The sequence below is a fragment of the Poecilia formosa genome, unplaced genomic scaffold (genome assembly GCF_000485575.1).
Source record: "Poecilia formosa unplaced genomic scaffold, Poecilia_formosa-5.1.2 Scaffold6, whole genome shotgun sequence".
Classification (NCBI taxonomy): domain Eukaryota; kingdom Metazoa; phylum Chordata; class Actinopteri; order Cyprinodontiformes; family Poeciliidae; genus Poecilia; species Poecilia formosa.
In genome coordinates, this window is record NW_006799945.1 from 2,685,791 (window position 1) to 2,712,173 (window position 26,383).

General features: G+C 38.2%; 2 protein-coding genes across 3 annotated transcripts; both read right to left on the reverse strand.

Moving 5' to 3' along the window:
• Positions 1-6,531: 6,531 nt before the first annotated feature.
• On the reverse strand, positions 6,532-14,952 carry nt5c2l1 (5'-nucleotidase, cytosolic II, like 1). Of its 2 annotated transcripts, XM_007567073.2 has the most exons (18): positions 14,754-14,951; positions 13,788-13,861; positions 13,583-13,700; positions 13,384-13,479; positions 12,546-12,637; positions 12,361-12,418; positions 11,679-11,772; positions 11,547-11,600; positions 11,384-11,467; positions 11,267-11,302; positions 11,083-11,190; positions 10,936-11,002; positions 9,694-9,864; positions 9,562-9,613; positions 8,662-8,722; positions 7,259-7,435; positions 7,067-7,160; positions 6,532-6,971 (listed from the first exon to the last, which is right to left on the reverse strand). In XM_007567073.2, exons 1-17 carry the CDS (start codon positions 14,813-14,815, stop codon positions 7,068-7,070), a joined length of 1,497 nt encoding a protein of 498 aa, XP_007567135.1. In that variant the 5' UTR covers positions 14,816-14,951; the 3' UTR covers positions 6,532-6,971; position 7,067. The 2 variants fall into 2 exon arrangements, with proteins under 2 accessions (XP_007567135.1, XP_016534842.1); XM_016679356.1 differs by lacking the exon at positions 7,259-7,435 and having other exon boundaries at positions 14,754-14,952.
• A 1,921-nt stretch (positions 14,953-16,873) lies between these two features.
• slc2a11l (solute carrier family 2 member 11, like) lies at positions 16,874-21,789 on the reverse strand. Its single transcript, XM_007567085.2, has 12 exons — positions 21,756-21,789; positions 21,408-21,506; positions 21,135-21,295; positions 20,924-21,048; positions 20,709-20,838; positions 19,586-19,734; positions 19,276-19,463; positions 18,728-18,838; positions 18,388-18,489; positions 18,195-18,270; positions 17,960-18,087; positions 16,874-17,868 (listed from the first exon to the last, which is right to left on the reverse strand). Exons 1-12 carry the CDS (start codon positions 21,777-21,779, stop codon positions 17,659-17,661), a joined length of 1,503 nt encoding a protein of 500 aa, XP_007567147.1. The 5' UTR covers positions 21,780-21,789; the 3' UTR covers positions 16,874-17,658.
• Positions 21,790-26,383: the final 4,594 nt, after the last annotated feature.

Genomic DNA, 26,383 nt, shown 5'->3' on the forward strand with positions numbered 1-26,383 from the left:
CCTGTAATGTGTTGTAAGCTCAGGTCCTGCGCTGAGGGGAAGGAGAGGCGGATAGGCCGCTCACACAAATGGATAGCGGATTTTTTTTTTTTTTTTTTTTTTTTTTTTTTTTGTAAGCCTCCACATGCAGGTAAAATACAAAACAACAACACCTGGAGGGGCTTTCTGCAACGTGTGAAAGCGCCATGGTGTTCTGGAGATTTCCAGTGTCCCTTCCAGTGTGCCATGCTATCCACTCTGTGGGTTGTATAACTCTGTTTTCAGCGATCAAAGTTGTCTGCTTTTATTTTATTTCAGAGATTGTTACACGACTTTTATTTTTTTTAAGTTTTATTTATGCTTCTTGTATTGGAGCTCAGGTGATTTATCTTCCTATTTTTTCTTTTTCCTTTTTTTTTAGCAACACAGAAAGAGAAGCCAGAGTGTGTGATGGTTTTGTGGATGAAAACATATCTGTTAGCTCGCTGTAAGCTGTTAAAAGTGTGTGTACACCCCCCCACCACCCTTTCTCTCCTTTTTTTGCGTTCATTCCGTTCTCCAACCTCTCTCCCCTCCATCCCCCCATTTCGCCACCAAAATTAGAATGCATGTCATTCACTGCAGAGAATCGTATGGGCCCACATGCTGGGAAATTCCCATTCTCCCAGGGTTGGTGAGGAGGGGTGGTGTGGGAGGGGTGTGAGTGTGTGAGTGTGTGTGTGTGTGTGTGGGGTGGGGTGGGGGGTGACCAGTGCTGTTTAATTTGGGGAAGTTCATTTAACTCCACCAGTGAAAAGTGATATTGTTAATCTGTCACATGCTAACTTTTTGCCTCCCACAGATCCACTTTCTTTTACATCTTGAGGTCGAAACTTACAGGAAAGAAAAGCTTTTAAATGAGACGTTTGATCAAAACCTGCAGATTTGTTCAGATTTCCAATTGATGTCACTACTTTGTTTGGCTTGTGGATGCATTGTTACCATGGTAATTTTTTAATTTATTTTGAAGGTATAGATCCTTAAAAAGTGGGACAGACATATGCCATCAGCAGATGCGTTAAGCAGCACAAAATGTAATCAGAAGGTCGTTGTAGTGAAGAGGAGGCTGGTGGGATCCATGTTGTTGTCCACTGCCCTCTTTCTGTTGCACTACTGGACACTGACATGAGCAGTGCAATATTAAAAGGGCATTGGATGATTGAAAAGAAAAGAGACCCACTCTTCGTCTCTGCACTCTCTGAAGCAACACCAGGAGCTTATGAAGTTGTTCTAACCTTAACGCCTTCCATATCATTTATGATTCAAGTTTTTATGAGACCTCTGCCTCTTAAAAAAAAAAAAAAGCCCCACACCTCTTCCTTTCTGCTAAACCTGCACAGGGAGTTTCTGAAGGTGTCTTAATGCTAAAATATCAATTTTATTTTGCTTTGACAAAGTTAGTACTTTTCTTGCTCTCTAGTGAATTGTGTTTTGTACGTTTGTGCCATGAAGGAGAAATCTTTTTATTATTATTATTATTATTATTATTATTAGCACATGACCACAAAAGCCCAAAGTATCAACATGATGCAAGTGGAAACAAAGTGATATTTCAGAATTATTTTGTGTGTTGTTTTTTTTTTTTTCTTAAAAGTTTTCAATTAACAAAGTCAGAATTTTCTACAAATTGTTTGGTTGCATCTGGCTTTTGGAGAGTTAATGCGAGAAAGCATCTCGTTTGATTAGCTACCCACAACAAGAAAATTGAAGCAGCTGGTTTTCAATTTCTGCAAAATTGAAACACCTCTTTGCCTTATCCACTATATTAAAAAAAAATATCTATATTTCCAAACGCAATTTTGAGTTTGTCAGTGAGGAACGGCCACATGCTGACACATGCTGAGGTCAGCTGCTTTGACAATGTTGCACTACTGTACCATCCATTCTAGCAGTGCAATAGTATTGTCATAGCATTTGGCCTCAGTGCTGAAAATAAGGGGCCCATTTAAAAAAAAAAAAAAACACAAATCAGTGTGTGAGGAAGTGGAGCTGATGGCTGATGGCAGGTGGTGGTGCAGAGAGCAGGAGCCTCCTAAAACTGTTTACCCAGTGTGTTGTGTTTACAGACGGGGGGTTTACTCTCGCTTGATTGGCTGACACAAGTCCTCAAGGTTTGAACGAAATCAATGTTTTACATTGAAAACCCCGGTTTTAGTCACGCCGAGTTCAATTAGTGGCTGAAAATGTCCTAAAAGGAGAGGCGAGAAGAGACTAAAATCGTCTGAAGCGAACAATCAGGATTGTATTTTTCTGATCAGCCAACCCCCTCCTCCATCCTCCATCCCTTTCCTGCTGTTCTTTATGTGACTGTTGTTCTGTTGTGACATCAAACACTGCCACAGTGTGTATTGATAAGTGGATGGAACAGGAAAAAGAAGCAGAAAGGGGGGGTTGGAGGTCGATGTGTGGCTCTGAGCATCCTCGATGGCAGCAGGTCGGCGGGGGGAGGGGCCCTTCAGCAGGAATGCAGGGCCTTCTCACCCCCCACCCCTCTTTTTTTTTCTTTTTTTTTTTAGCTGCAACGAATGGACTGAAATCCAGCGACCCCCTTCTCTATATCTCACTTTTACGATTGTGACGGCATTTTGCCTTCTCTTTTCTTTCTCTCTCTCTCTCTCTTTATCCCCCTGTTGAGATTAGGTGTCAGTGCTCCTGTGTGCCTCGTGTTTGAACCCTCTGGTTAAAGAGCAAAGAAGTTTGTTTGTTTTGATGACTATGCCCACGTTAAAGTGGGTGGACGCGTTTAACCGCAGTCCGGTTGCTGTTAAAAGCCGCCTTGCGAAGGACACTCAAGTCATTATTAAAAACAGACATGTTCTGTGGGGCCCTCCGATGGCTGTGCTGCAGTAAAAGGTTAAATTTCCCTTGTTGTTGAGGCAGTGGGGGGGGATGGTTTATCTCCCCAAAAACAGGTTAAAGATTCTCAGAATCAAACGTAAAAGCATTTTATTTGGTATTCTGTTTAGATATGTTTGCACTGAAAGGAGAAAGCAAAAGGGAAAATCTCCGCCACTTGACTTGTGTGAAATTCTCTCTGAGTAAAGAACGTGACTTGTTTAGGCTTGCTTTGCAATGCTTGCTGGGAAATCCTGGAATGTGTGGAATGGGGGCCGGTGGTGCTTCTGCAGTTATCTGACTGCACGGAGCAGCAGTGGAGCCCAACATGTCAGCAAGTGTGTTTTCATATGTGCAGCCTCTGAATTAGCTCGAAACTAAGTGATCAGAACAAAGCGTGTGTGCATTTCTTTAATCAAAGAGGGAAATCAAAACCTTCACAGTGTTTGCTCTGGGTTGGGTTGTTGGGATTTAGGTGTGCATGTGTTTTGGTTTTTTTTGTTGTTTTTTTGTTATTTTGGCTGCTTTCAAACACTTCATTTAATTCATTGTTAGAGCTTTTTCATCCTTCTAAATTAAAATCCTCACATTTCACAAGGCTGAAAATGATAATCTGTTTTACGCGTGCATGTTTATGTATTTCTAATGGTTATATTTGTTTTGTTATTGTTTCGATTAAATGTTTTTATTTTTCTATCTTTTTGAATGAAGACAAATAAAGATGATGATGTAATTAATCATTTGTGGAGGCTTTCTTGAGAAAAAAAAGCATTTAAGGGAGTAGAACATGCTATGCTAATAATAACATCAGAATAAAATTCTGAAAAAAAAAAAGATTAGTTTGTACGAAAGTTTATCTAAAAAGTTGAAATCTAAAAAACGAATGTCAGTTTTACAGTTGCATAATTTATTCAAAGGCCTAAAATGCGTCCTATGTAGAATTAGCAGTTTTGTTTGAATTTTTAGCTGCAGCAAACTTAAACAATTTTGTAAGCCTTGCTTAATATCATTAAATATTTTTAATCCATTATTGCTATTTAATTTAACTGCAAGGGAATTAAAACTTGACAGAAACAGTAAAATTATGTAGGTAATGTCATCTGGATTTCAGTGAAATAAAAGTCAAAGGTGTAAGTAATTTGTTTTGTGTGGAAAGTCGAGCTTATAAATACAAAAATGGAGATAATTCTTTGCAAGAAAATCACCAGAATTTGCAAAGTGTACTTTAAGAGGGAAAAAAAAATCAATTAAAATAAATATTTAAAGATAACATGCAAGTGTCACATCAGTGCTGCTTTTCTTGTCTGGATATTTTTTATGCTTAAAGTCAACTTCTCCCTCTCTAAAAACGAGAATTTTTTGTGTTTATTCATCATCTGCAAAAAAAAAAAAAAAATGTATTAATTAAAACACGCATTGTGTCATCTTGAACCCTGCTGCTCATCTTCTGCATAACTGTGAATATGTGACGTATCTTTGTGACTTAGTTTCTGCTCAGTGCTGCTCAGCTCTCAGAGGAGCACACATGGTGTCTGTGGCTTTGGCAGAGAGCAGACTATTATTTATATCATCACCTCGCCTCCCTTTCAGAAAGTTTTCAGGGTTTTTTTTTTAAGCATTTGGATCTGAAAGAGTGAAATGTGATGAGTTGTGACATTTCTAACACCTAAGCGCTCTTGTGGCTTTAGTTAGTTGGAAAGCAGATATGTGTAGATTAGAAAACATGCTAACTGCCCCCATGATTCATGGAGCACATAAAGCAGCTAAGACTTCTGTCAACGTTATCCAAAGGATATCAGCTCTGCTTACATTGTTTTTGTGGTTACATTTTTCTTTTTCACCTTTTCATAACCTTGAATCTCTAAATTAATAAAACTACATCAAAAGTTAAACTGCTTTTGCTTAATAGAGCACGTCCTCAGACCCAGCAGAGACGTGATTAAAGCAGCTGAAACAGATCAGGAGAGATGAAAGATTGGGATTTCTGCATGCAGGAAAATAAAACAGGACAAAATTAACCAAATGATCCAGTAACAATAAATACAGGTGACAAGCAGACAATGGTGACGGGAAATCCAAACAAAACCAGAAATAGCCCCAGATACAACAAATGAAATCCTCTAGGAAATGCGTGTGTGTGTAGGTGTGTGTGTGTGTGTTTATGAGGAAAGAGGCTCTGAGAAAAGGAGAGGAGTTATCACCTCACCGGTATAATTAAATTTAAAAATTGTAAAAGAGGAAGCCGTGCTTATGGATTGATACGTTGTGTTTTGATCCTAACATGTGACTTCAGACTGAAACAGAAAACAAAATCCATGCATAATCTTTAAAAAATAAATAAATTAAAAAAAAACATGCAGTGGCTGGTGTTCAGGAGCAAAACAGGAAAACTGTGACACTCTACACACTTCAGTCCTGCAAGATGACTGGATCATTTCCTGTGCGGAGATGGGGGAGAAAAAAACTCTTACATATAATCACACATGAGCTCTGACATCATGCAGCGAGGAGGAGGAGGAGGAGGAAGGAGAGTGTGAATCAGAGTGTGTACCACAGGACCACACAGGTCTACATGAGCGTGTGTGTGTATGTGTGTCGGTTCATGTGCTACACAAGTATCACATCTGATTAGATCAGTTTTCTGCTTCATGACTGTCTGACCAATCTCCTGGTTTCTTGCAGTCTCCCAGGATGAACGTAAAGGATTGACTGATCCAAAACAAAACTCTAAACAGCTTTGTACGTTTGATGCTCAAAATTAAAAGCAATGTTGGTGTTAGTTTTGGGGATCAAACATGCAGATGTTTAATAATTATGAAGAAAATCTGTGTTGAAATGATCCGCATGGTGGTGAGGGGATTAAGTGCCATCTAGTGGATGATCAGATGAACCTAATCCTTGCGGGGTCTCGGTGCGGTTCGTAACGATGAGAATCAGAGAGGCGACTTACGTCCTCGCAGCTCTTCAGTCCATCACGGGACAAGACATTGGAAAATTCACCTTTAGATTCCTATCAGCAATGAATCAGCTCATTTCCTCAACCACACACCACGATAATCCTATCTACAAAGTTGTATGCTGGTAAGAGGTTTTAGGGTTTATATTGAGCACCATTCCTCTACATGGTCTGAGATCCAAAGACTTGAATTTCAGTCTGACACGACTAAATTCTGCTAGTCAGAATTTCTCTGGTGTATCCAAATGTTTTAAAGCAAACTTTGAATGAGCTTCAATATGCTTTCCCTTCAAGAGTTGGGTCTTGATTATATTACTTTTTTTTGTACTTTTTATGGTTAAGACACACCAAGGACTAACTTCATGTAGGTCTTTGTACAACTTCTGATTTACTGATTTGACTCTTCTGTCAGATTTATTGAGTCACACCTATGTGTGTACTCCTTGGACTGCTACTGACCTCTGGTGAAAATGCAAAGCAATGAAGCATTAGAAAAGCATTAGAAACATTTTTACAGAGATAAATTGTTTCTTTGTTTTACTCTGCAACAATCAATATAAGTGGTTCTACAAAATAAGGCTATTGTGAACAACTTGAACTCAGGAAAAAAAACAACAGACTCAACAGTTTTTGTATTAAAAATCTTAAATGTTTTGAGCGTCAGCACGTATCATTTCCACAAATATGTGGAGTTAATGCATATTAAAGAATAGTCAACAGGATTAATAGCAGTGATTTATTGACTTAATTCAGCAGAAGTAGCAGAAACAGTAAATAATAAATTAAAAATTATATATATTTTTGAAAACCATTACACAAATCTTATATTTAAAGCGCATTCTGCACCGTTTACATGTTAAAGACTCACATTTACAATAACTACCCTTAACATCCATTCATCCATTATCTATTCCCACTTTTCCTTGAAGGGTGTTTATCTCCAGCGGTCACTGGGTGAGTGGAGGGGCGGGGGATGGTAAACCCTGGGCGTGTCACCAGTTCAGCACAGCAATCTCTAACATTTCAGTGTAAACTTTTTTTAATCACAAAGCATTATTTATCCAGCAGATGGCGCACTAGGTGACAGATGTGACAAACCGTCCATCAGCGTGTAAATGCGGACAGGAACCTCCACTATGTTCTGCTTCGTGAAGAAACGCATCTGTGGGGCAACAACAAGAAAAAGACTCATTCAATTGTGACAGAAAATGAAGCACATATTTATATCTGATTTCAAATCCTTAAAAAAATGCAAACCTTAGCTGCAGTTTGTTGCGTCTTTGTGGTTGTTCACATTCTGCTCTGTTGAAGGAATGTCCGCAGAGCTTTGGGAAACTGCCTCATGGGGCATCTGAAAAAGAATCAGCCCCAATGACAAGCTTTTAGCAGGCAACTAAAACGCTCACACAAGCTTGATATTATTTCAAAAAAGGAGGAAGGAACACAGACCAGTACAGGGGGAGCCATGAAGAGGTAATTGAAGGGGTAGTGCAGCAGGTTAATGCAGGTGGAGGAGTACAGATCTGCATAGCGAATCAGCTGACTGGCAAACAGTGTCTGTGTGTAGCCGCTGCGCAGGAGGCTGCCCATCTGGCCGTAGGACATGTCCATCCTGTGGGTCAGGACCTGGGAGCACACAATGTGCAACAATAAAAGCTCGAGAGAACATACATGATGCCTTGCAAAAGCATTAATCTGCTATGAGCTTTTTCTTTGGGATTTTATGTAGAGGCTCAACACATGATAGTACATATTTCTAAAGTAGATGAAAAATGATTTTCAAATATTTATTTACAAATACATTTATGAGAGGTGTAGAAGAGTATTTCTACACATTTTTTAATTAGATTTGGGTCAGAACCATTCCAACACATGTAGATGGTTGGATGTAAATCCTTTAACTGTACAGCTGGGTGAACGCTGAGGGTTGATGCTCACCCTTCATTAGTTTTTTTTTTCCTCCAGGAGTTAATCAAATTAACCTACATCCTTTCAAGTCTGATCAACACACCCTCCACAGGATGTTACTGCCACCACCATACTTCATACAATGTTAGCACTCCTCCACTCGGTTCAGTTTTGGCCTTTTAAGACTACAGCATCTTCTTTCACATACTTTCTGGATCTTTTTAGGGGAAACATGACTAATATTTGACTTGTCGACAGATTCTCCCACCTGCGCTACGGACCTGCGTATTTCGTCCAGAGTTACCGTCGGTCTCTTTGCTGCTTCTCTAATTAACACCCTACATGCTTAAAGCACCATTTTCGATTAATAGAATGTCTTAGCAGCTTTTCTGTTGTCCCATAATTAGTTCAAACATGAATGATGGATTTAAATGTGCTCTGTGAGATATTCAAAGTTTGGTATTGTCTCTTTTTCTAAGTAAATTAGATTGCCAACAGGTGCAGTTTTGAAAAGTTCTGCCAGAAAAAAACATTATAACAATCTTTGAGTTTCTGCACTTATTCCCTGTTTGTGAAATATTAAAGGATGTTTAATTTTTGTTATTGGTAGAAAAGTGAGTCTTTTATTTTTGCTTTATTATGTAAAGCTTCTTGTTAAGCAGTTTTATCTTATTGTGCTCATGCAAAAGGGCAATAAATATAATTTTAAAAATATTGAGACTAAGTGATCCTAAAGAAAGACTCAGATTGTTTAATAATATTTTCGTCTGCCTCACATTAATTTTCTCTGTCAGCCCTTTCATGTGAAAGTAGGACTGATTAACAAACAAACTGTTTTGGTGGTGCTTAATGAATATATAAAAGGGCTAAATTCACTTAGCAGCAACAACAAAAAGAAAACGCATAAAAACTAATTCAGTTAAAAGCCCATTTGATGACCTTACCTTTATTCTTGTCTGAATGTTGCTGATGTCAGGACAGTCTATGCTGCCGCTGTCTAAGTGCCTTCAATCAGAACAAAAGAAGCATTTTTATACCGAAGCAACAAGATCAAAACAAACAAGCTAATTTAATTGAATTAATTTGGTTGTAATCATAAAGTAAAAACGGAAAATTTGACGTTTGTTCTCCATCACCAAGCTGCACCAACATTGTTAGCTGTGCATCAGCTCCCCCTGGTGGCCAAAGCTAAACACCGCCCATCACGCCGATAATGCGAGAGCCTCACGCATGACAAATGTTTTTTTTTTTTTTTTGTAAATAGAAAAACAAACTTTATGTTGTTCAGGGACTATTTTTTTTTTTTTTTTTTTTTTTTTGTCTTAAGTAAACGATAAAAACTGCTCACAACAGTAGTAATATAGAGAAAAACTAGTCTCAACTAGGCTCCACGTTTACCACTGCATTTAGGAGCTTTTATGAGGAAAATGTGTTTGTCTTCCAAGTAAAACAACAGTATTCTCACATTATCCTGTAACCTTGAGTAGGTGGAGAAAAAATCCAAGCCAACCTTTTTACAAAGGCCTTTAAAAACTGCAAGTGTTGAACATAAAAGCGTAAAAAGAATCAAAAACTTTAAGTAAAACCAAATTAAATGTTAAAGGGGCCAAACAAAAAAACTGCAGAAAATGTGAATCCATAAGATTTCTTTCTGCTGAATTTCATTCAATATGCTCGCACATGTTCAGGCTAACAAGCTGCAAGTGGCATATAAAAAAAGAAAAACCTTGTTCAATAATCTTCCAGTAATTGTTAACAGTTTGTCCGATAGCAGCTATTCACTTTTGCTTATTATCGTTTGATCAAGTACTGGTTATTTTGGTCAAATACAGACACAGACTTACCTGTACAGTTCAGCCAAGAAGAAGTCAAGATGTTTCAGCTCCTCAAAAAGATCTGAAAATCAAAGAAAAGAAAAAAGAATGAAATCAACAAAAATGTGACAACACAATAGTAAATAAAGATGAGCTGCTCACTTCTTCTTTCCTCCCACACTTGCAGCTCCTTGGTTAACTCCGGCACGACAAGAAAGGTCTTCCAGCCTTGACGTTTCTTTGATTTGAGGATGTCTCCAAAAATGTGATCTCCAATATAGAGGATGTCCTTGCCACTGACATCCAGCAGATCAGAGACGATGTCTGACGATCCTGCACAGAGAGAAGAAAATATGAATTAGGCTTGCAAGAGTGGCAATGTTCAAAACTGCATGAGTTCCTGGCATCTTTAGCACCAATGACTTTGTGGTCTTGTTTCTCCTTGTGACTCTGAGTCTTTTTTTCTATTTTTGTGTCAAATGAGACATGTTTGTGCACCACTCAGTCTACTAGCTTTTTTAGCTGCCAATATTTCAATAAGCATATTTCATTGGACTATTACAGCTCAAATAATTGGTAATTACTCTCAATTTGAATACACAAAATGTTAAAAAACAAAAACAAAAAAACAAAAAAAACAAAAAACAAACATAAGAATTAACACTTCTAATTAAGAAACCGTAAATCCGGTAGACTTTCCATTTAGCTATATTCTGCCCCCTACTGACCATTGACCGTCTGAGCAGCTTAGCAAGTTTGTATCTCTGAAAGGCTCTGAGACGTGTCAACGCAAACAAAAACGTTAACACGGAACATAACAGCATAGTCTATAAATACAGAAATAAATACATTGTTACATGAAATACATGTTTATTTAAATGTCAACATGTCACTGAGGTATTTTACTTTACAAATAAACTCATATGTAAAGTCCAAATTTAATTATTTATTCTCATTTATAACTAGTAACACAGTCAAACACAAATGAAGTTGATAACCTATTTAATGTGATAACGTGGAGTCTTTTATAAGATAAACAAAAGTTTTCCACATGAGAAGTGAACTAATGATGTAATCAACTTACAACCTTTCAAACATGATCAAATGTAATGTATTAATGTCATCACCTTGATCTGTAGGGTTTGTAACAACAGCAGAATGAGATGCAGAATGACATAATAGACGAAAACCTGACCAGTTTGCATTAGAAAAATTAAATGAGGCACTGACTGAATGAATAAGGTGATTATTTAGGCAAAACAGGAAACAACGACTTGTAATAATGTAAAAATAGAGAATAGTTTCTGGAGGTTTTTTGACGAAGGCTTTAAACATTCATCCAGCCAACTAGTGTGTTAACAAAGGGTCAGTAAAACTGATTTCTCACAATGATTTGTTCCTCACCTCCAGAGTAAACTGTACCGTGCTGCAGGTCTCCAGTGTAAGTCCCAATGCGCAGCTTTCCTGTGTCCTGCGTGTCCAACATAAAATAACACACTATTACTAATGCAATTAGTTCATCAAACCCCTGCCAGGAGACAGTTTTCATACCGTGTCCACTTGTCTCAGCACAGTCCCATCTGCAAAGAACAGAGGCTTCCTGGTATCGACGACGACAAGGTCAAAGAAAGCACGCCACGGCTTTTTAGGGCTTCCAGACTGCAAAAAAAAATAGAATAAATATTCTATTCTTTTCAAGAAAATTAACAAATCAAAAAAGGTATCATAGCCTTACCTTTGGGGTACTTTCCAGCAGGTACTTCATGATTGCCTAAAGCAAGAGGGGACATACAACAATCATGTTAAACTCGTGTGAACTCTCAAAGATCATCTACAGTCCTCATATGCTCACCTCTGTGTAGTTGTAGTCACTATTGGTAGCCAAGAAAATCTTTGCCACCTCTTTAATTCGAGTCAGGAGCACAGGGATGTTTGGCTGTGGTGGAAGCATTTGTCTTTTCAGCATTTCAACCATTCAGAACTAAAACGCATTCAGATGAGATCAGTGTACTCACATCTTTGACGACGTACTTCTCCAAATTCTTGATCGTCTGTTCTTTAAGGGTTCCCTATAGAGCAGCAAGTGTGGGCTTTATTATTTAGCATAAAATCCAAATATAAAAAAATGCATTGTTTGAATGGCTTACTGTGTCATGAATAAAATCCATTGCATCTCGAACATCCTGGAACATGCTTCTGTAGGACATGAACAAGTCTCCATGCTGGAAACCTTTCCGGAGGCTAGGAGAATAAAAGGTAAAAAAAAAGATTTTAAAGTAAAATATCTCAGAGTTTGCCGCTTTGGATGTTGTTAACCCACAGAACGGCCGTTATTAGTGGTTATCAGCTTCATTGATTTTTGATTTCTGTTTTTGTTGTTGTTATTAGCTTGACTTAAAAGCTTTATTTACAATATACCTTCTATTTTTTAGTATGATATCAATGATTTACTGCAAATAAATGCCAAATGTAACAACAAAAAACCCTTTGGGTTACACTTTACTGAGCCATTTTTAAATTAAAGTCTTGTGACTGATACATCTTGTAGTAAATTCTTGATATCCTACTCAAACTGGTACATAAATTGTAAATAAAAATTTTCTAAAAAAGCTAAAAAAAAATAAATTAAAAAGAAAAACTTCTATCTCCGATAAGCTGATGCGAATGGTAGATAATCTACTGAGGCTCCCAGGAGGGACCGCCTGGAGCAATTCAATGGGGCTGATAACCACAAATAACGGCCTTCCCTTGGGTTGATAACATCCGAAGCGGTTGGTTTGCAACATAAATGAAAGGTGCGTTAAGAAACTGATAAGCATGTTCACTCACTTTGAGTATCTGGTGCATCGAGTAAAGAAATCCACCAGACATGCATAAAGATAAGTCTCTGAAAAAACAAAATGAAAGAAAATTAGTTGTTTCATAACGTCACACATCTATATTTACATGTAATTGTATGTTTTATTTGGATTTCAGACATTGTGAAATCACACAGAAATGAATTCATTTCATACCTGACAGATTGAAGAGGGTGTTAAGCATGTAAAACCTGTCAGTGTCATCTCTTTGGATGAACTTGTTTCGATAGTAGTACTCGACGTCTTCCCTGTGAACCAAACCAGAAAACACGAGTTGTTACTTAGATCCAAAAACTAAGTAGCAATTACATTTAATTAAATTTAATTTGCAGTTGCCTTGTCTGGTTTGGTTATTATAAACTGCATTTTCTAAAAACTTTGAGTTTTCATTACATGTGAATAAAAAGTGCTAATGTGAATTTGGTGGTTAGATAGATTGGTGGGTTATTTAGTTATTTTTTTATTTTATTTTTTATTTTTTGCTTTATTGACTAAGTGTCTGTATTGTTGGTTAGTTAGTATAGTAAACTAATTAGCTGGTGACTAAATTGTTAAATTATTTATTTAGGTAGCTGAATAGCTGGTTGGCTGCTTAGATGGTTAAAAAGGGGAGATAAGTAGTTTATTTGCCTGTATTTTTGATTGAGTAGCTGATTAGTCGGTACGTTTGGTTGGTTAATTTGTTGACTGATTTGGTAATCCACTGACCAAATGATTGATTAACTGGTTACATTGATGGTTAATTAATTAAGTGCTTGGTTGGTTTGCTAGCTTATTAATGGGAAAACAGTTGATTGATTGATTGATTGATTGATGTATTAAATTAAATTAGTTTTAATCCAATATTTTTCTGTTCCCTTCTCGTAAAGCATTTATGACTGAAGTGTCCTGGATGAATGAGAATCTACAGCAGTCCACTGTGATCTACATGTTTTCTGATGTAAAGAAGCAAAACAACAGTCAGCATTGCTATTCAACTTGACTTTGACCTTACTCTCTAAGGAAGCGGAAACCATGACTGCAAACTAAGATGTTGCCGTTTGAATCCACCTTCAGCAGGTTCCCTAATGTTTTGTCAAGGACTATCCCGCTGTCGGGAGACAAGAAGAAAGGGGAAAGAAAGCGAGTTAGACAAACAGATAATTGACTTTTGCTTTGAATGAATAGATGAAGCTTTAGAAGCGGAGACTGACCGAGTGGGGAAGCTTGGGTCGTACGTATATCGAAGAATCTCATGAGGGTATCCAATCGACACCATTCTGTCTCTCAATAGCTCAAAGCCCATGCTCTCATAGTCAGGAGATTTATACACTACAAACAGAGAAGCAGATAGATGACTGGCATTCTGTCAGTGAGTCTGTAATTCTATGATTTTTTTTGCCTTATTCCTTCACTTACTTGCCAGTGTGTAGTCCATGTCAAAGCCATAGCACTTAATGTTTTCCAGAGTCAGACTCCTGTTAACAAACACCCTGCAAGTGAACACAATAAACGTGGTGAAAAAATGAAGCAAAGAAAAGTGTAACACAATATACCTGCCTCCCCCTTGGGCATCCTATTTTTTGTATTAAGCAGCCAGATTTCTAGGTCTTAAAAGTCAAAACGTTCTTTGCAGTTTTTGATCCAAACGCCTGCGTCACAGTTCTGGTGTTTTGGTTTGGGCCGTTCTGCTGCTGGAAAGTGAATCTGCAACTCACTCTCAAATCTGTTGCAGTCTCTTAACAAGATTAGTTTCAGGATTATCCCGTATTTAGCTAGTTTCATTTTCTTAACCCCTGCTAAGAGAGAGAGAGAGAGAGAGAGAGAGAGAGAGAAACCGCATGCTTTACAAATGATGCTGCCACTACTATATGCTTCTCAGTGGTGTTGTTATGTTCAGGATGACGAGCTCTGTTAGCATTTTGCAAGCCAACTGTTTGTCTAATTTTACACTCTCCAGTGCAGCAAAAGTATAATTTGTGTAATGGCTTCGTGTGAAGCCTCCTCTCAACAATTCCCTCCCAATTCAAACGTGATCTGCACGGCTGCTGTAAATCGTTTACCTGCTTTCTGGGTTTCTTCTAAGATGATGAGGGCAAATTTGAACAGGCTGAGAGGACTTTGCTTTAGTTGCGGGAGTTTTCTCTGCCTATCTGTTGACTCAATCGCCTGGTCTTAGAGTGTACGTTTCACGCAAACAAGCCAAAGATTAATCAAAATGCTTTAAAAAAATCGATAGTTACAGAACCTCTTTTTGCGCGAAACAAAATAATAATAATAATAATAATAATAATAATAATAATAATAATAATAATAATAATCTCATTATAAGTTCGTAGCGGAGGTATGGTTGTGTTGTTTCAATGTATCAGAAGCAGAACTCACTTTTTTTCAAAGTCTCTGTTGGCCATTTGCTCCACAAGAGGCCCGCAGGGAAGTTTATCCATCGTGTCCCTCGGAGGAAGCCTGCGGTCAGCCCTCAGTCACCTCGGTGGGCTTTAAATGGTCAAAGTTGCCCCCCAAAAATTGGGTGGGCGTGTGTTTGTTGTTGACGTGCGCTGTTGACTTTGCGCTTGTGTTTTCCAAACCCATCCTGCATCTCGCCCCTGTGGCGCTTTCAGCTCTGAGGGCTTAGATTGCGTTATCAGCGGCTCGCACATGTACCGGGGCAGCGCGTGCATGCGTAGGTTGGTGGGAGTTTCCCCCGATGATTGTCGACAGACCCCCCGTCACCCGAAGTTCAACTTGTTCCATCAAAGCAAAAATGTTTAAGACATTTTGATTTGTGATCCGTTTGGTTTTTACACACAAGATAAAATCACAAACTTCGTCCCTTCGTGGGATCAACAAAAATCTTTTTTCAAACATGTAAAAAGTGTGGTGTGCACTTATTTTCAGTCCCTTCTAATTTAATGCACTCCAGATTGACTGGGCTTAAAACTTTTAACATCTGATGTGAAAAATGGCTCAGAGATGTGCCGAAACTTGTTCAGCATCTTTTTTTATTATTGTTTGTCTTTATTTTTATTTCTTCATTGAAGTCTTATTTCACATATTTTTTTTCAGATTATACTCTAGATTGTATTAACAGAGTGGACTCTATTTCATTAAAGAAATAGCATTACAAAACCATTCCTTCATTCTCCAGAGGATTGTTTGTGTAAACTTAGCCTGAAGAAAGGAACAAAGCTCTTTATTCGCCACCAATGGCCTGAAAATGTTGGGACTTGTCACTTTCAGATTGTTGTGAGCTCTATTTTCCTGAAGAATAATATAAGAATAACATAAATTAATTAATAAATCTTAAATGTAGAGCTCACTATGGCTCCATTGATTGCCTAACATAATACTAACTGAAAGATATAGATTATTTATTGCCACAGAGAAAGAGGAAACAGAATAATGCATTTGGAGTCATTGCTAAATGTAATTACACCCTTCCTATGGGTCTTGAAATTATGAGGAAATGAGGGTAATTAAAATCAGCTAAACTGACCATCTCCACTGAAGGAGTCAGATGTCATGAATGACCTTAGAGAAGCAATAATTGCTGCACATCAATACAAGAAGGGTTGGAAGGCCTTTTTCATTTGATGTCCATCATTCTTCACTAGTAGGAATTGTTTCAGATAGCTGCCAATCACCAGTGGCCATCCCTGCAGTCAGACAATAAAATAAAGCTCAGTAGCTACAGCTCAGGCTTTACAGGCCGAAGGCAACATGTTGAATAATCACAGTCATGATATGTGAGATATAACAAGTACAACGTAACATTTTGGAAGGGTTGTCAGAAGAAATGCTCTTTTTAATAAAAATAAGATGGCATCTCAACTTACTCTGTTTGCTAGAAGAATTAACTCAAATAAAACTGGGTGATTCTAAATCTATTGTGTTTAAAAATAATAGAAATCCTGTTACAGATAAAGGATAAGAAGTATGTTTAAGAAGTATGATCATTCTTTCCACTGGACATTTGTGAGGTCAGACACTGATGTTGGACAATAAGCCTTGGCTCACAGTCTCTACTCATATTCACCCCCACGGTGCTCCACAAAGTCAAACTCATGACTCTTTAAAGATATTTGAGTTTCTTCCACACCAACCTTGTCACCTCTGGTTCAAAGTCAGGTTACAAAAACAAGGAGGCATCACCAGACTGGACCCACAAAGTTTGGACCACGAAATTGTCCAAAATTTCTTGTTTGATTGCTGTTTGCCACTAGTAATCAATCAGCTGACTAGCCTTAATTTTTTTAGAGCTAGTGTGGAAAAAGTGACTCTAACAGAGACAAACACAGAAGCTTTTTCAGCTTCTACTCTGCTGTACAGGAACTTGAAAAGAGGCATTCACAGCTGATCCCCACTCCACCTGAGAGAGCTGTAACAAGGAAGAATGAAGAAAAATCGATGTGTCCAGATGTACAAACCTGATAGAAACCAAAGATGCATCTACTAAATACTGAAGGCAGTGAATATTCATGCAATCACTTAGTTTATTTTGCATATTTTTACTTATCTGTTGTCATTTTATGGGGATCAGTTTTCACTTTGACATTAAACAGCTACATTTTGTTGATCACGAATATTTAGCGAAAGCAATTAAAGAGTAAAACATCCAAAGAGGTGAAGGCTTTTTATAATCCTAAAAATAAACTGGAAAAACTAAATCCAAAGGAATGAACATATATAGTAAGTGAAACCTTAACAACAATAATTAACACAGCAAAACGAACGCAGCATGGCAATTCAACCTGGAAAAACTCAGGCAGAGAGAGAGAGAGAGAGAGAGAGAGAGAGAGAGAGTGGTTTAATTGACAAATGAAAGTCTTTGGTGCTTAGACCCAAGAGGAAACGCTGTCAAAGAGAATGAGCCGCTGTGTATGAAGATTAGAGATGTCTTCTTCACCCCCTCTGGCCCTGGAGGTGGAGAGGATGTCGGACATTGAAGAAACCATGAGCTGAAGGCGGAGGAGGGGTGGAGGAAGGTTGAAGCTCAGCCAACGAGCGGAAGCAGATGAACAGCTGGACCTTATCAAGGGAGCGGTGCTTCGGAGGAGGAGACCATCACAGATAGGTTGGAATCAATATCTTTGGTTGAATAGAGTCTTGCAGTTTGAATTTACCCCTTGGCTTCATGACGTAAATGTAAAACGTAAATGACTCACGCAAAGCAAAATTATCACTTACAAACAAAATCAAAAGCCAAATTCCCAAGGAATGTAACACCTTCACGCTTCCTCAATCTTAGTCTTTATTGTGAAGTAGCTGTAAGCTTTGCCCAAACACTGCATCATAATTTGGTCTCTTGTGCTTTGATTTCACAGATTTTAGAAGAGTTTTTCTTCTGTGAGGTTTTATCTTTGGCATGCATCCTGTCAAACTCAGCAGATATCTCCAGCGCTGTTCGATCTTTGGTCTCCGGCATGTTGAACCTCACATGAAACCCGCAGACGAGGCAAACAGCCAGGAATATGAGGAAGCAAAAATTGCCAAGGTGCTCCTGGAAACATTTGAAATTGCAAATTAATTTACAAGCTAACACATCTGAACTGTAGCTGAGGATATGGACATTTTGATGCTGAGGCACTCACCACCAAGATGGGGAAAAGTGACCCCAGAACAAACAGGCAGGTCCAGTTCACTGTGCATCCGACTGTGTATCCAGCTGATTTAAACGACTGAGTTAAAATCTCCCCTGGAAGAGGAATCGTCGTTGCAGCTTAGGATAAAAAAACAAACAAAAAAACAGAGTAGTAGAAGGTGTTATGCATAGCTTTTAATTTAGAAATGAGCAAAATGTAATGGAGCATTGTGAAGCAAACACACCTGGTCCGCTGGAAAAGAAGAAAATGAAGACGAAAACGAGAACCATGCTGCAGTACGGCAGCCACCAGACAGTTTTCTGCAGAGAACAAGAGAATATTTTATCCCTTTTCCTGGAGTCATATCAGACAGAGGGAACAAATTGTGAATAAATATACATTAGATATATCTGGGGGCGGGGGGGTTATAAACTCACCTGAAAGTAAACAGTGACAGAGAGGAGGCCCAGTGATGCAGCCATTCCTATGTAGCCTCTGAACATCAGGTCCTTTTTGCCCATGCTCTCAATTATCATTGACTGCAAATTGAATACAGATTTAACATTTTAGTGCAAATGTTCAGCTCTCACTGACCACATGGAGGCGCTATCAACACACACAAACATATTCAGAACAGCTTAAACTGAAACACAACATTTAGATGTGATAAAAAGGAAAATAAACTTACGATATTAAACATAAGCTGTCAGGATGTTTTACCTAAAGTTACTGAACAGAACAGTGTTAATAAGTGGAAATCAGTGAAGGAGGACTTACACAGGCTATAGAGGTGGTTAATTCACAGAGGCCTGTCCCCAAGGCAGCGTACGCTAACCTGTGTTCTTGGATCCCTGCAGCTCGAAATACATCAAAAGAGTAAAAATACACCTGAAGAGAAACAGTTGAACATATGAGGTTTAATTTAGAACAACATATTTGCAGGGATGCACTGAGAGAAATTACTTATACAGTTCATTTTAAGTAGTTTTTATCTACAGATACCTCTGCTCTACGACATCACTGTAGATTTTCACTGATGACTAGACGGATAACTGTTAAGTCAGTTAAAATTTTATAAAAATTTATCATTTTATTTAAAAATCCTCAGGTCAGAATTTCAAAAACTAGCGACAGAAAATCTAAAATCATAAAATCTAATTGGTGCATCTCTACTTGGGCCCTTTTTATTTGGTTGTAATTGTGCAGTGAGCAATTCCATGCTTTGGAAATTCATACAAACACAGATCATCAATTCTGCTCACAATAAAAAGGCTCTCTGTATGCAGAGTAAATCAAGGCTATTTGCATTTGTGAGTGTAACTCACAGCATTAATGCCACAGAGCTGCAGCGAGGTGAAGACGATAACAATGCTGAGGAGCTGCCAGCGAACTGTTCGGTTCTGAAATAGCTCCAGAACCGAGCAGCTCCGGATGCTCTGCAGAGCTGCTTTCTCCTCCAGCATCTCCACAACTTCCTTGCTGTGATCTTTTTTGCCCCATAGTTTCCTAAAAGCTAAGTGAGAATGAGAAAATGGTGCATTCAGGTGCAGCTGCTTGCAAATAGTGACAAAATGAAGGAAAGTGTATTATGGAACACTTTCCATTAGTTTAGGGCAGGAAAACCACATATCAAACCTTTCTCAGAGGCCTGTAGGTCTCCTCTTTCCAGCAGCAGGAACCTGGGAGACTCTGGCAGGAGAGGCAGAGTGCAGAGCTGGAACAATGCAGTGAAGCCATTGAAACCAAGCAGCCAGGGCCAGCTCTTCTCTGTGCCAAGCAGCTCTCTGTGTAAGGGAAAAAGTCACTTTGAGATGAAGCAACAGTCAGGACATCAAACACACAAATCATTAACAAGTCCAGTTAAATAAGAAAGCATTCTGTCGGGAGAATGAGGGTTGAATTGGGCCAGAAGTTAACTAACCCAACTTTAGTTTTATGTACTGATGTTAATTAAATATGTTAGATGTAAACACTGATCCATTCTGCCTGAGAGAAATATCTGATTAATTGAAGCATCAAATTTTGTCAAGATTATGTGACAAAAATATTTTTTCAAGACTTAGCCACAAGAAAAAAATGGATTTTTATTTAAGGCTGCTTATTCATTCAGTTTCCATCCAGTTCTTGTACCTGAACATATCAGCGTACGTACCATGCTGGATCAAAGTGCAGACAGGAACTCAGGAGGAGTTACAGAAACAACGAAGGGAATTACATAACAACAAGACCGACAACTGAATCCAGCAGACAACGAAGTGGACACAAGAAGGAACTAAACTCAACATAAAGGAAAGAGTCAAGATGGAGATGCCCTAATGAGAAAACGCTAAAATGATCTAACTACAAACGCAAATGACAAGCATAGTGTCTGCTCAGGTAAGAGAGAACAGATGAGATAAAGAGCTGCGAGGGCCACAGGGAACAAATCTACATCATTTTCTAACTATTAAGTCATGTTTTTTACGTAAACAAAAATAAAAACCCACCATAATCACAATGACAATTATTTTATATAAGGGAAAACGTCATATCACAAGAAAAAGTAAATTTGGTAACACATAAAAACAAGTCTTTAGTACCAACATTGAGGTCTAAAGTTGACAGAAAGACTTAAAAAAATACGACAGAACCAGATAGCTCCTGGAAATACAGGACTTTTCACACTATTGTGTTTCTATGAAGCCCAGTGTCATTAAAATAGACTAATACATGACCATAGATCCATATTGGATTGTTCATTTGACCCAGTTCAGCTCACCTGATCCCCAACAGCTGACCACAGAACTTCCCGATGGCCAAAGCGGTCGCAATGGTGACGCCCACCATCGCTCTCAGATTCTTAGGAGCAGATTCGGTGAGATACATCGCTTGAGCCGAGAGACCAATCCCTGAACACAAACCAGTTGCAACACTCAAACTGCTTGTAAAACAGGATAAATGGGCATATAATGTGGAAGGGTTTGGGGGGATTACCTGCATTGATGCCATAGAGAAATCTTCCCACCATTATCATCTCAAAGGAATTGGCTGTTCGGCTCAAGATCATCAATATGGCTCCTAATATAGCCCAAAAATTATTTAATAGAAGGCAGCGCTTTCTGGGGAGGAGACAAACATGGGGTGTCTAGTTACACTCAGCAGCATTGAATCAAAACGCTGACTGAAGCTGTAGTTGTGTCCCAACCTGCCAAATCTTGAACTGATAGAACTTGCGATCAGCGATCCCAGCAACCCTCCGATGCAGAAAACAGACACTGTGAAGGACCAGATGAGAGACACCTCCCAGTCCATTAAGATTCGGTCGAATCTTTCCACACAGCTTTTGTTCACCAGCTCTTTTATGAACTGCAACAGGAAAACACACAGGTATTCATTCATAAATTGTCTGGTGCTCCAAATCCAACATATCTGGTTAAAAAGACCGAATTCCCTCATTGGCTAAAATTATTCTACTTACTTGAGAGGGGGAAGTCATCACAGAAATATTGAATCCATACTGAAATGTCCCCCCGATGCTGCAGATGAAAATGGCCAAAATGAGGACGGGATAGTTCAGCTGCAGATACACACACCAAACAAAAGCTGGAATGTTAGGTTAGGATAATTAAATTTGTTATTTCACCAGATAAAACACAATAATTATTGGTACTAAAAGAAGAAACTACTGTTAAATAACTGAAGACGGTTGTAACAAAAAAGGGAGGGGCAAAAATAAAAATTGTAAAGTAAGGCAGTTCATTTGTTCAGCACATTTTTTTCAACAGAGCAGTTCAAAGAAATTCAGAAAAAGACAAAAATCCCTTACGAGGAGAGTCAGGTGTTGTGGCATGGTTGGAGTGTGTTGCTATGTGGCTTCTCAGTTCATTTGTACTCACTAAGCCCATCTTATAACTGAGTTCTGAAATGATTTACTTTGTTTAGAGGCCAAAGCAGAATTGTGAAGTAGAGTGACGAAGCAGAAATGCTTTGTTGTTCTACTTGGGTGGAAATTTATTAACCCCTGTCAACATATTCTTTCTTTCTTTTTTTTTATTTGTCACACCTAAATGTTTCAGATCATCAAGTAAGTTTTGATATCTACCTTAATAATAACTTATGTAAATGCAAAAAAATTGACCACATTCAAGTTACTTCAAGAGCGCCTCGAGTGTTCATCCAGGAAAACAGCACTTCAACAACTGCAGGCCTCACTTGCCTCAGTTTAGGTCGCTGTTCATGATTTAACATCAAGAAAGGGCATCATGGGAAAGATCCACTGCTCACTGCAAAAAAATAAAAAACACAAAGGCCTGCTTCACATTTCCTCGCAACAAAATAATTGATGGAGCCAATTACATGGAGCAAAACCAATTTATTCTGCTCCATGAATTCTGCTGTAGCCGGTTATCATAAGGTCATCAGTTCATGAGATTTAGCTCAAGCACACTTGGGTTATGCAGCAGGAAAATTGTCTGTAGCACCCTATGGAGTCCACTGCGTAAAGTGGACTAAAGTGGACAAGCAAAATGCTGCTTAAAGGAGCAGCATTTTGTAAAATCGACTTTTTGAGGTGTATGTCATGTGATAACGTTATTTCCTCATGAAAACATACCTGGAGCGTTCCCTTGATTCTTTCATGCATAATTTCCCATGTCAAACATTCAGCTTGGCGGGACCGAGCGCCTCCTCAGAGGATGAAGCTCCTCCTCGAAGCTGCCGTTTCCAAGTTTCCGAGCTTCCCCCTCATGTAGCAGCCCGCCCCAACCCAGCTCCTTTAGACTAGCCAGCAGCAATTAGCAAACACCTGGTTGTATAACTGATTAGCTCGTTATACTAGCTGCTTCTCAGTACAACACTGGGAAAACTTTGTTAAAGGGTTAATAGAGGAGTGATGTTGTGATGACTTCCTGAAAGAGGAGTTTCAGAAAGAGTAGGAGTTTTTAAAAAGACAGAGGCCCAATTTCCCGGTGTTAAATTACAAAGTCAGTTTTCTTTTAAGTCATATTTGATATATTCAGCATTGTTGTAACAACTGAAGGTAACAGTTACTTGATTGTGCTATAAAATGGCACTATGTGCCTGGAAAGAACATAATACTGCCTCTTTAAATCTAATTCAGACCTTAAATTGACTGTTCATTCCCAAAAAAAACCTCCAGTGTGGCTTAACTAAACACATTCTTAAAAGAACAGTCGGCACAAATGCACCCATTGATGCAAAAGCCTCACTGCAAGTCACCATAACTGTGGCCACCAAGGCTGGTAAGAAGATTAAAAAAGCTGCGTGTGTGTTCTTGCAACCAAAGTTGGTTAATTATTACTGCAAGATTTTTAGAAAGGTGTACGGTTATTTATTGTCTGGGAGTAAATCTAAGGGAGACTGCAACATTTTCCTGTCTTTCCTCCGGCATTAGTAAAACATATTCATTAACTAAAGTATCTACTATGAAATATTTAAGATCTTTTAAAGCTGACGAAACATTTTAAACGTCTGCTGTGCGGGTATTTCAAAATAAAAACGGAGAAAGTTCACTTCTATCAAACCTGTTTAATCTGCAAACTGTCTCAACTATATTTCAGGGTCTGATTTAGCATCATCCAGTTAACAAACTTAATTAAACATGTCATGCTGTGGAATATTTTGTGATGAGCTGTTTCCTGACTGAGCACGGAGAGATCCTGAGGTGTTGCTTTGAGGATACCATGTTCGGGCCAGAAATAGGCAGAGAAAGAAAAGGGGAAAAAAACTGACTTTATATTTTACTGTTAAGAGATCTAGCATGTTAAGCAGCTCTGCTGGGAGTGGTAAATTGGAGCTGCTCATCTTTTACCCTGTGGCGGGAACAGAAAGTGTATTTTTCAGAGCTTGAAGATTAAGAATAGCAGCCTGGAGCTCTTTGCGGATTTATCCAAACTGCTGCTTTTCACATTTTAACACCCAAATCTGATTCTGATGACAGTCACACAGAGTGAAAAAAAAAAAAAACCCTCTGTGTCGGGCCGAATTTTCAGCCACATGTCCCACTTCTGAAGCTTCAGGTGGTAAGAACATCGAAAACATGTGGAGCTACTCATGAGGCAATATGTAAAAAGAGAATTATGGGATAATTTCTAGTTTTTGAAGTGGAGCAGCAGTCAATATCTGACCACCAAAGTTCCCACCAAACAATCCGGTGATGTCTGATGACGAACAGATGCTTTGCTCTTTTAATGTGTTCATATTCAGGCAGAAAAAACCCACACATGAGATATGATACATTGTTTCTCTATCCAGGTTTCTCTAGTATTGATTGCAACATCTGGTGAGATAGAGGCAGCTGCTAAGCAATCATATGTTGTGAGTTTTTTTCTTATTGTTTTGATACAGTTCAGATACATTAGCAAGCACAGAATTTCTTGCATTCAGGGACGCAGTTAATTTAGTTCACACCCTGTTTTGAGGTATTAATAAAGATTAATTTGATCCAAATGAACTGGCACCAGTGAAACTGCAAATACCAGCCAGTCTCCATCAATTCACTCCCTCTGCTCCAGGCGTCTGGTTATAAGCAGAGAAGAAAATCTGGGTGAGCAAACTGAATATTTTAGTCAGCGGAGGAATTAAAGGACTGAAATCAGCAGATTAATTAACGAGACGCATTTCATTTTGTTTCAGGGGAATTGGGGAAACAGATGCTGATTATAAATGTGAAACGGAAACATGATGTTGCACATAGATTCATTTTGAACATTTTGGAAATGACTGAACAAACGAAGCAAAAGAGAATAAATGACTATAAGGAAATTGTGTGAAATAGCAAATTAATCAGCAAAAGATGTTCAATAATTTTTTTGTCTTTTCCATTGAATTCTAAGCTAAAGCTTTAGCTTAGTTATAGATTCGGTTTCATGCTGAAGATTTGGGATACAATTTAATTGGTATTTACAAGCAGAGCTAAAAATAAAAAGTTTAAATTAGATGAAAAAAGGGACTAAAAACCAAGTTTAATTCTCCACCTGGCACAGGGAGGAGAAGGGGAATCAACCTAAAAATCTCTAAATTTTATTGATTGATAACTGGAGCAAATAGTGACTTCTTGAGGTCGTCGAGTCTCCATAACGACCATTAAACATTTCTGTGCCCACCTGGATGTTTGGGAGGAATGCCAAAAAAGAAAATTCATAATCACAAACGTAAATGCGGCTGGGACTTCAATTGGAACAGTGTTGTTACTTATCTTGCAATGCATGCTGTAGTTTACTTGAGTTTTATGTGAGGAAATAAAGTGGTTTTTGTGGAGTCTTATTTTCCTAAGGCTTGGTCTCCTGCTGTGCCACAGAAACAAATATTGTATGGCGGAGGATCTGTGATGCTGTGGGCCTCTTCTGTTCCTAAAGGCTTTCTGAGAGCGCGTGTTGAACTTTTCAAAATATCTTCTAAAAACATCTTTCTGTCCTCACTAAATATGCTCTGACCTTTAGGGATGTCAAAGGAGAGACCCACTGATAAAAGCTGCTTGTACTAAGTGTTAAAACAGGTAGTGAATTGTTTTTGCTTGTTTTTTTTTTTTACTTTAAGTTTGCTTGGATATAAAAATACAGAATTTATATTCATTTCAAATGCAAAAAATAAAAATAAAAACATAAATCTGTTTAAAAACGAAACAAAAAGTATACTTAATAACAGGACAAACAGCCAATTTCTTCAAAAAGGAACAATTAGGGCAAAAAAATAGATTTTTTTTCTTGTTCTTTTTCTGCTTTGCGATATGAAAACAAAATATGGGTTTAAAGTTGTAAAAAGTAATAATAGAATGCAGCCATTATCATTTAATATGGCAGGATTATCTAAGGACATACTTTGACTTGCTCCTTCTTAAGCGTGCAAAAAAGAAGATTGCTAATATTGTAAATGGTTAGATAAATAATAAAGCAGTCTTTGGGGGGTCTGCCTATACTTGTAATATTTTAGAGCCAAAGAACCAGCAGATGATTTATGCATTAACAACCAGACTTTTTTCTTTGTCCTTGACTTTTGCACTGAATTCAATTCTCTGCATATTTTTTCTAGCTCCAGAAGCCTAGAGACAAATTTCAAAATCAGTAGTGCAAAGCACTGAGTGATGTCACATTTCTTCTCTTTATCTTTAAAGACAGCTTGTCTTGTCAATCCCTAATTAAAGTAGAAGGTAAATCACAAGATTGCAAACTGTTTGGACTGCATTTGTTCCTCTCTACACAAGACTCAGAAAGGCTGCAGAATATTTTTTCCTGCTTGCAAATGATTTGATGCTAAACATGTAAATGTGCAACCGGCTGATTAATCCAGAATAAAACCCCTGCTTATATTTCCTAAATTACCATTTGATGTTTCACTTTGTGTTCATATCCAAAGAATGCATGAAAAACATTTGCATGATGTAACAGTTTGTTACATTTCGCTGTGACTGGTTATTAAAGTCTTAGTCAAGCACAC

What these genes read in the sequence shown, in the direction of transcription:
- nt5c2l1 (XM_007567073.2), bottom strand. Translation starts at nt 14,815, where the DNA reads ATGGATAAACTTCCCTGCGGGCCTCTTGTGGAGCAAATGGCCAACAGA. An exon ending in GACCCAAGCTTCCCCACTCG is followed by an intron (nt 13,480 to 13,582) that starts GTCAGTCTCCGC and finishes GTCTCCCGACAG; the next exon opens with CGGGATAGTCCTTGACAAAA. An exon ending in CGGTACAGTTTACTCTGGAG is followed by an intron (nt 9,865 to 10,935) that starts GTGAGGAACAAA and finishes CTCTCTGTGCAG; the next exon opens with GATCGTCAGACATCGTCTCT.
- slc2a11l (XM_007567085.2), bottom strand. Translation starts at nt 21,779, where the DNA reads ATGCCACAACACCTGACTCTCCTC. An exon ending in ATCAGTTCAAGATTTGGCAG is followed by an intron (nt 21,049 to 21,134) that starts GTTGGGACACAA and finishes TCTCCTCCCCAG; the next exon opens with AAAGCGCTGCCTTCTATTAA. An exon ending in TAACCACCTCTATAGCCTGT is followed by an intron (nt 18,490 to 18,727) that starts GTAAGTCCTCCT and finishes TTCAATTTGCAG; the next exon opens with TCAATGATAATTGAGAGCAT.